Source organism: Convolutriloba macropyga, chromosome 6, assembly GCF_964194025.1.
Source record: "Convolutriloba macropyga chromosome 6, txConMacr16.3, whole genome shotgun sequence".
NCBI lineage: Eukaryota > Metazoa > Xenacoelomorpha > Acoela > Convolutidae > Convolutriloba > Convolutriloba macropyga.
The window spans coordinates 58,829,707-58,839,300 of record NC_134473.1 but is presented as its reverse complement, the minus strand read 5'-3'; the positions used below and the strand labels follow the sequence as shown (position 1 = coordinate 58,839,300).

The 9,594-nt window shown below is 35.4% G+C and overlaps 1 protein-coding gene across 1 annotated transcript; it reads right to left on the bottom strand.

Moving 5' to 3' along the window:
• Positions 1–5,451: 5,451 nt before the first annotated feature.
• On the bottom strand, positions 5,452–9,467 carry LOC142341806 (adenosine deaminase-like). The gene is made up of 3 exons (XM_075393047.1): positions 8,587–9,467; positions 6,239–6,459; positions 5,452–5,986 (listed from the first exon to the last, which is right to left on the bottom strand). The coding sequence occupies exons 1-3, from the start codon at positions 9,012–9,014 to the stop codon at positions 5,580–5,582; spliced, it is 1,056 nt and encodes a 351-aa protein (XP_075249162.1). The 5' UTR covers positions 9,015–9,467; the 3' UTR covers positions 5,452–5,579.
• Between the last annotated feature and the right edge of the window lie 127 nt (positions 9,468–9,594).

Here is a 9,594-nt window from a genome sequence, read left to right as displayed (position 1 = left end):
TGCTGCACGAGAATTGCAATGTTATTATAAATTTTAATTGAATTTTCTCTTTGAGTTTTGAACAGCTAAATTAGGGTCTAAATAAGTTAGAGTATAGTTCTGGGAAGCCTTCGGCAATTCGAGCTCAGCCTCGGGCGCAAGCGCCCTCGGCTTTGAGCTCTAATTGCCTTAGGCTTCCCAGAACTATACTCTAACATATACATAGATTGCACAAGCGATTAAATACAAGAACAAATAAAAAAAAACTAGAAGTCACAAATCAAACAAATAAGCAAATCAAGCTTGTGCTCTGATAGCTTGGTATACGAATGGACCATTTATCATATTGGCGTTGCCATCCGTCAAGAGTTCTGCAGAGATAGCGTTCTGACCGTCTCTAAGAAAGAATCTGCTTTCTCAAGATGTCCGATTAGAAATTGACAACGTAAATCACAGTCTCTTGGCAGAAATTAGAGTCTCTTGTCTCATAGAAAAACTGCGTTTGAAACAGATGATCTTCCGGATAAAAACACTGCTACCTCAAGCGCAGTTGACTTGCCTTCAGTTAATGAGGAAAGATCTATGTTGGAAGGAGGGTAAAGATTGATCATTTCTACTCATATGAGTTTGTTTTTTATATTTCAGGACTTAAACCAGATGAGTTACCTGATGAGCAAATCCCTTTCACAGGGGTCATTGCAACGGCTGCCTTCCTATCAATGACAAAAAAAGTTTGATACCGCCCATTCGTTACTAGCAGTTTACAAGCTGTCGGTATACTAAGTTGTGCAGTTGGCTTTGATGACTGTATTACCGCTACCCTGTAAATCATCGTTCCATTAAACGTTATTCTTCTACTCCAAATAACTAATTGTTTAGCTTTGCTGAATATTAAATTCGTTTGCTGGAGCTACTCAGTTACTCAACTAATCAAAGAAATGTTATGAGTTATGGTTAATAACAATAATTCAAATTGGGGCAATTCAACACCGGACAATGTATCCCAAAAGCCTGCTCAAAGATTATGTTTATAAACGAATCTAGAAGGGACATTCAGTTTCAGATTACAAGACCATTCAAAAATGGAATTCGTCTTTGCCATAAGCGGACTTGAATTATTGCTCAAAACAGAGGTCCTTCGTTAGTTACTGGGGCCGAAGCTATAGAGACGACGTAGCATCTAGATTTTTGGTTTGGAAACTCAAATCAATGAACTAAAAATCTATCTTCCACCACAGATGACTTTCAAGGAACTGATTATAAATCAATTGCGTGATCAAAGAAAAGAAATTTTTAGTTAGCCTAAAGTTTATATATCAGAGGTTCTTTAATTTCCTTTCTCTCAAGTTACCTCAACTTTTAAGATCATACCGATGATAAGATAAACTACAAGTTTCACGTTAACAAGACGCAGTATTTTACAACTCAAGTGAGATTGCGCTAATCCGCAATTGAATCAATTTGTTTACATTCAAACGAAGTTTTCCGCTCCTCCGTGGATTTTTCGATGTAGAATTGACGTAAAAATCAAAGTTAGAATAAAGCGTACTCCGTGTTAATGTTTTTAAAAAATAAATATGTCGACATGTTGTGACTCAGCTTTGCGTTGCATGCTTCCTTTGTTCCTTTAATAAAAATGAAAATTTAGGGAAATTATTAATGCTCGACCTTCACAGTCATTATGTTGTATTGTCAGTAGGAATTATTTGGGGATAACATTTAACATTCGGTCAGAAAACTCGAAAAGAACAAAAACTTGCCACAAAACCAATCGCTCTTTCCTGTTTTGTCAAAACTAAAAAAATTACTCCAATATGACGTCAAAAATCATGAAAATGTGTTAAATTCTAAATCTTTGAAAGTTCTGGAGAACTAAATCTTCAAATTCAAGTGAAAACTGACTTTTCTAACATTTAAATATCCCTTGTAGTAAAAAGCCACAATAACAGTTCCATATAAGAAGACAATAGTAAATAAAATCAAAAAACGTATTCTAAAATAAAATAAAACAAAAGAAGTAAAAAAATAACGAGCGATTGTCCAGAAATTGATAACAATAATCAACTGAAAATGTAACAAAACAGCTATACACATTGACCTCAACAAAAACTCCCACATTAGAAAATAGAGAATTTAAATCTGAAAAAACTTTTATTACCCCTCCAAAGATTCTTTCAAAAACGAGTTAATTTAGTTGATAAAGAAAGACCAATTTGCCTGAAAAAGTTATAGTTAAACCATTTAACTGCTTTGACAAAGATAAACGTAATGCGGGAGATTTGTTGAAGTCGAGCTATTTTGTTAACCTTTTCAGTTGATGATTATTATAATTAATTTGTAGACTATCGTTAGGTTTGTTGAATTATTTTTTCGTTTTGAGAAAATTTCTTTCGTTTGGAAAAAAATAGATCTACAGAACTCATCATCGCCTCATACAAAAATAGGGCCGAGAAGACAAGGGCGGCTAATAATAAAGTTAAAAATATATCAGAATAGTTGAATCACTTATCATGAAAAGCTTAGCACACAACTCAACTTAAATCTCACCGCAACTAAACTAAAAAATGGCATCACGCACAAAAAAGAAGTAAAAAGGCAATGAGATAGCGGCCTGAAAAGAACAAACAGCCTTTAAGGTTTCCGGCGTGACAAAACTTAAAACGGAAAATAACGACAAAACAAAACTCAAGATCACAGCTAGAAAGAAACTGACACCACTGTAAAAAATATTTAAACGCACCTGACAGATTTCCAGAAAATAGCCGCAATAGCCTGTAAATCCGCAAGTGACCAACAACTTGATCAACCGAATGGTGAAAAATCTCGCCAGGCACGCAAATGACGTCAGGCATGCAAATGACGACATACAGAGAAAACGAAGGAAAGGTGAACAATTTTTAGAAAATTAAAATTGTTCACCTTAAAACTCCGAAAAAGGTTAAAATTCTAACTCTAGATTGTTGTTCGGGAAACCACTTTTTATCAATTCTTCGTTGGAATCAGTGCACTGCGCAGTCAGAGAAACGCTAAACAACAATAAAAAAGATATACAACAAGAAATCGGAAAGAAAAAACAAATTTTAACAATTTTGTCAAAAACAAAAATTTCAATGTATAAAGCCTTGAAATGATGAACTGTAAAGCCTTCATAGCAAAACGTATATAATTGTTATATAATTGTAAATAATAAGTTAAATAGTGAACAAGAAAGCTATTGCCAAATGCTTAATTCAGAACAAATAAGCAAAAAAATTTAAAATAGATAAAAATAGGCAAAAATTTGATTTAAATTATCTGTTTTCTTTAACATGCACACTCAAAAATAATATCTATTTACTTGAAAGAGCACTTAAATAACTAGGATAAACCAAAGCACTAACCCTATGCTATAAAAATGGAATAGGATTGCAACACAAACTAAAAAAGCATCCAACAGGGCAAAGTTGCAAAAATAGCTCAAAATTGCGCCTGAAAGTCTAATTATTTTATTAGATGACCAGGAAAAACTCCACACGCACTAATATTAGTTTATTTGATTGAAAAAGACACCGTTATACGATAAACTAAGAGTTAAAACAGTAAATCCGCTTTGAAAGAGCCGGACGTGGTCAAAAAATTTTGATCGCTTCACGCAAAATTTTTTTCACTCCTACTTTTCTGGCTCTTTCAGAATGCTACCTGAAGAAAAAACCTCTATATTTTCTCTCTCTCTCTCTCACTCTCTCTGCTCAACTTTTGTTCAGCAGGTTGACCTATACGCTACTTTTCACGTGCAGAATTTGACTTCTTCCTCTAAAACATCATTTCCTCTTCCTCATCCTCTGACATCCTCATCCTTTGACCTCGCAAAATCTTTTTTTGGTCCCTTTCCCGTTTTGGCGAGACCGAAATCACTCCAACGTGTGAACAGATCTTAAAAGAACATAGCCTGATGTCTCCGGAACCGAATCGAAGTACAAATTCCTCTAGCGGCCAAGCGACCACTGAAAGAATAAAATGAACTTGCTAATTCAATTCACAAATCATTTTGGAACAATAACAGAGGAACGCTAAAATGAGAACGGCCGAAAAGGATACCTGAAAAATTGCCGGATAAAATTGCATCGCAAGGTGCGACACGCAAAACACCACTGCCAAAACCTCTCGCAGTACCAATAATCTCCATTCAACAACTGACCACCCTTTGATATAAAAAAAACATAAAAAATGCATACAGAGAAAACGGAGGAAAGGGGAAAAAATTTTAAAAAAAATTGTTTAATTTAGAACTCCGAAAAAGGTCAAAAATCTAACTCTAGAAACATTTTATCAATTTTTCGTTGCCTTTGCAATCAGTGCACTGTGCAACTCTTGTCACAGAAACGCTAAACAACAATAAAAGAGGTAATCAACGAAAAATCGGAAAGAAAATACAAATGTCGACAATTTTTGTCAGAAAAAATTTGCGATGCATAAAACCTCGAACTAATGAACTGTAAAGTCTTCGCAGCGAAACGTATAGAACTGTTAAATGATACTTGTAAATAATAAGTTAAAAAGTGAACAAGAAAACTATTACTAAATGCTTAATTCAGAACAATTAAGAAAAAAATTTTAAAGCAGACATTAGGCAAAATTTGATTAAAATTACCCTTTTTCTTTAACAAGCACACTCAAAATTAATATCTAATTACTTGAAGAGCACTAAATTAACAAGATTCAACCAAAACACTAACCATATGCTATAAAAAATGGAATAAGATTACAAAACCTACTCAAAAAGCATCCAACTGCGCAAAGTCGCAAAAATAGCTCAAAATTGCGCCTGAAAGTCTAATTATTTTTTAGATGATCAAAAAGCCTCCACACGCACTAATAATAGTTTATTGAATTGAGAAAAAACACCGCTATACGATAAACTAAGAGTTAAAGCAGAAAATCCGCTTTGAAGTGAGCCGGACGTGATCAAAAAATTTTGCTCGCTTCACGCAAAACTTTTTCACTTCTACTTTTCTGGCTCTTTCAGAATGCTGCCTGAAGAAAAACCCTCTATATTTTCTCTCTCTCTCTCTCTCTCTCTCTCTCTCTCTCTGCTCAACTTTTGTTCAGCAGGTTGACCTATACGCTACTTTTCACGTGCAGCATTTGACTTCTTCCTCTAAAAACATCATTTCCTCTTCCTCATCCTCTGACAATAGTAGTCACCAAAAAAACAGATCACCATTACTTCTCTTCGAGTCGTAAAAAGACAGCGCCTTAATACAATTCGAAATCTTTGAATTGTGAATTGTAAAAAAGACAGCGTCCCAATACAATACAAATTGTAAAAAAAACCACGAAAAGGACAATAATTGCCCCAGCTATCGCATTGCGGCTATTAATAAGAGCATAAACATTCACTTTAAGTACCGAAAATTGTAAGTTTGATTGACCGTTTATGATGTCACAGAGGTACAGAGATTTGTGCTCATCAGTGCTAACATTGAACAAAACTGAATTTAAAGATTTAATTGGAACACTTCCGACAAAATTGAAAACGATTTAATTTACGTATGGAAACAGAAATGACTAAAACCGCTACTCCAGATTAACATACAAAATTTTCATATTACAACACTTAGCTATTTTCTTTGTGAAATGTGTTCAACCAGTTTTTGCTTCTCATTTTCTGGCAGAAATGTGGCACTGGCTGCATTCAAACGAATCCTGAACAACTCTTCCTCTGAGAAGTGCAGCACATCTTGGCATATTTTGATACTTGGTTGTAAATTTCCGAAAAATAAACTATCGTCACAGTTTAAGGAAAAGTTTAGCTTGTGCTTGCTTCCTAGCAAAATAGGATTATTCGGGTCATCAAACTTGGTTCCCAGACTGCTCAGGACTTTGGCAGAAATTGGGCAGAATTCGAAAGGCACTCGTTCTTCAAAACACCTGGAAAGAAGCTGTTCATCTTTGAACACTGCATATCCGTGGCCTATTCTATGAGTTTTGATTTCATCAAGAGCTCGCTCTATGTTGTGCACCAGTCCTGAAACATTTTTGCTGCTTTGAGCGTGTCCTCAGCAATTTTTTCAGTTTACTCGCATTTAACTCGCGGAATCTGTAAACGATTATAGTCTCCCTGAATACCAGGTTCATGTTCTTAACAAGGCTATGTTCCTATATTTCGATCAGCGGGTGAGGCACAGAAAATTTAAAACAGAGGCTCAGGTGAAAACGGAAGTGGCGAAGAAAATTTTGAGATTGGAACAGGCTGAATTAAGTTTTATTGTCTGGTTACCTTGTTCACCGGCGTGAATCGTGCACCCATACCCTAGACTCCTGGCAACTCTATACATGTTCTTGGTAAGGTCTAACTCCTCTGTGGACCAGGGCAGATTCTCATTACCAGCCACATCTATTCCAACCACTTTGGGGTGATATTGGTAGTGCTTCAACAAACGGGTCAAAGGAGTCAGCCAATTCGTCTGCCCTCTCAGACCACAAAATATGGCATTAGAGCTGAAACGAAGTTATGTATCCTCAAATGCTAGAGAGCTCGGTTGCTACAAACGATAGCCGGCAAATAATTTTTTTAAACCGAAATATTGTCACCTAGCAGGTTAAAAAGCAAGTCTTGTATTGATTAGCCACAAAAAGTATACCAAAGTATATTTCGACAAAAGCCTTCTAGCAGGACTTTCAAGTTTCATTGCCGCAATGAATATCCCAGAGCCCTCGAACTGTATGTAGTTTTTTTGTTTATTTTCTTAGTTGAATTGTCAGCTAAGTACGCTTACTCAAAATATTATTCGCCTCAATTACTAAATTATGCAGTTAACATCCCAGTTATGCCTCGAGAGTACGATACCAAGAAGTGATAAGTTAGCATTAACGACATAATCCAGAAAATGATTCCCGAAATATATATAAGTTTAAAAATTGCACGAGGTTTCACTCATTTAGAACCGTCACTTTTGACAAAGTTTTGAAAGCTGATTACAGTTTGCGCAGTTATTAAGAATTCTGCAACTGACTGAAGTATCTTTTACATTTACGTTGATGAAAGAATTTCAGTTAGACACAAAACACACCACGGGTAGACACAAAAAGCTGACTATTACGGAATAAGAACAAGACGATAAAACCGAAAAACAAAGCCAGCAGATAGCCAAATCACTGCGAAATAGAACTGATTTGTTTATGGAGTTGCCGACGCAAAACAAATATATTCATTAGTTTTGCTTAAGAAATTCCAATTTGTTGTTTTTCTCTGGTCACAATGTTATACCATCAACAGCTTTTATTTTGTAGGAGTCCTCTAATGTTTTAAAACGGTTGACTGCAACTTTCTGTGAACTTAACTTCTTAAATTAACTTCTTAACAATAGCTGCCATTTAGAGAATAAGGCAGAACATTTAAAAAAATAGTTACGCAATGCGATCGGAAACTCACTACTGAACATAGCCGGCAGATTGTCGGAAAATAGCCACCGTTGACGCGCTGGATGCAGATCGGGATTGAAACAGAAAGAAAACAGAATAGATAAATTGACCGATTTTTTTCTATTTTTTTCAGTGTTAAAAAGTGTTCTAATTCAGCGTGAAGTTTCAGTTGGATTCTAAAATTATACTTAATTCAGCTTTTAAACTGAAATCTAATAAGCTCAATACCTAAGTAAGCTAGCAAACACTCTAATGAACTTTGGTAACCTAATTCTCAATGACTTAATGACCGGGCTTTATCGGTTTATCCCTTCTCTTTTGATTTTGCTCTTTTGACCTTGACTGTATTCACTATCTTGCGTAATTCATTGCGTTCTATTGATTTTAAAACCATTGAGTTGAAACAGTGAGTGATGCAAGACAGAAGTCAAACGTGAAAGTCGTGACTTATGTAAAACGAAAAACGTGATCAAAAAGTAAAGCGAATTAAAAAAACATAGCAGGACAAGTCCTGACGTATAATTCAAAGAATCTTCATTGACGTAACAAAAAATAGACCTAGAACGGGCTATAAGTGAAATGGGAAAATTTCTTAAAAAATCAGGTCGAAAAAAATCAATGTCAAATTGCCGCAAGTGAACAAAAAACCCTCAGCGAGAAATGGAAATTTGGTCCAAACGAAAAACTAGGCCTAGAATGAACTATTAATGGATTGGGAAAGCCATTTAGGAAAAATCTGATCCAAAAAATTGAAAAAACAGTAAAAATCACAGTGAAATCGCCGCAGGTGAACAAAAAACCACTACCAAGAAAGCGAATGTTTGTTTTCTGTTTCGGCGTGACCAAAATCGCTACTCCAATTTGACTTCAAAAATCACGAAAATGTGTGAACAGATCTTAAAAAAAGACAACGCCCCAATACAATTCAAATTCTTTGAATTGTATAAAAGGAGAGCGCCTAAATAATGGCCGTTTGAGAGGCTGACGACGGCTATTAATGAGTTAAAAATGACTTTGCGGACAAAGAAATTTAAGCGCGTCACGAAGAGAACAAAATAGCTGTTTTGATGGCGTGAAAAAAAAGCAAATCAAGCTTCAGACGACGAAAAAAACCACGAGTACCGCAATATAGCTATGCTCAGCTTTCAGCTATAAAGCACCCTAAGAAACGAAAACACTACTTCACTTCCGCAAATTACTCACCGAACTCCAAAATCTTGTTCTCCTCTTTCCAGTCCTTTCAGCACAGCATCAACAACGTCATGTGCACAACAAGTCTGTTCACAGTCAAAGTCACGCGAACTCTCATTGTTGGCGAGCATGAGGAATGGCGCAAATCTAGTTTCAAAGAAGGCAACTTTGTTATTGTATTGGTCCTCCACACATTCGTAGGCCAGACGCTCTATCGCTTCCGGATTCCCTTGCAACACTGGTAAGAACATTGAGAAACATTCTAAGAAAGGCACTAAACTGTCAACGTGCTTCAGAGCCTCGTCAAACTTATCTTGGTCGAATGGAATATCATATTCGTTGGCCAGATCTCGCACAGTCTGGGCTCTGATACAGCCATCCAGATGATGGTGCAATTCAACATTGTAAAATCCAGAGAGGTAGCCAGATGAGGAAAACATGATTAAGTGTTGGATGTCAATCAACTGATTAGGTAAGATTAACTCAATATAGTACCAAAATTACCATTAAGATGCAACGAATCAGAAACTAGTATATTGCAATCAGTTAACCCTAATCTATCAATGAAATGGAACAACAAATTTTAAGTCAAATAAATCTTTTCACATTAATTAAGATATAATTCATTAGTGTAATACTATTTGTGCGATTGTAACATAAAGACAGTCAAATTCGATTGAAAAGTGGAAATTTTTGTAACAATTTTGACACAAGCATTTGTGTATTTTGTGCGATAGATTTAATTTTAGAATGATTGATGATATTTAAGTAGCTTTTGAATACAAATTGCGAATACAAAGTTAAGAGATCATTTCTTAATCTGAAATATTTTATACAATAATATCAAGGTTCTATAGATAGAGACATTTCATCTTATCTAAATGTTGTCGATACACAAGCATACTTTTGTGAACAGCCGCAATATAAAGTGTTTCTCAATATCAGAACTGGACATCATTCTCGAGTCCAGATATTTACCTCAAATTCGTAACCTCCAATCTACGTAAACTAAGATAACAT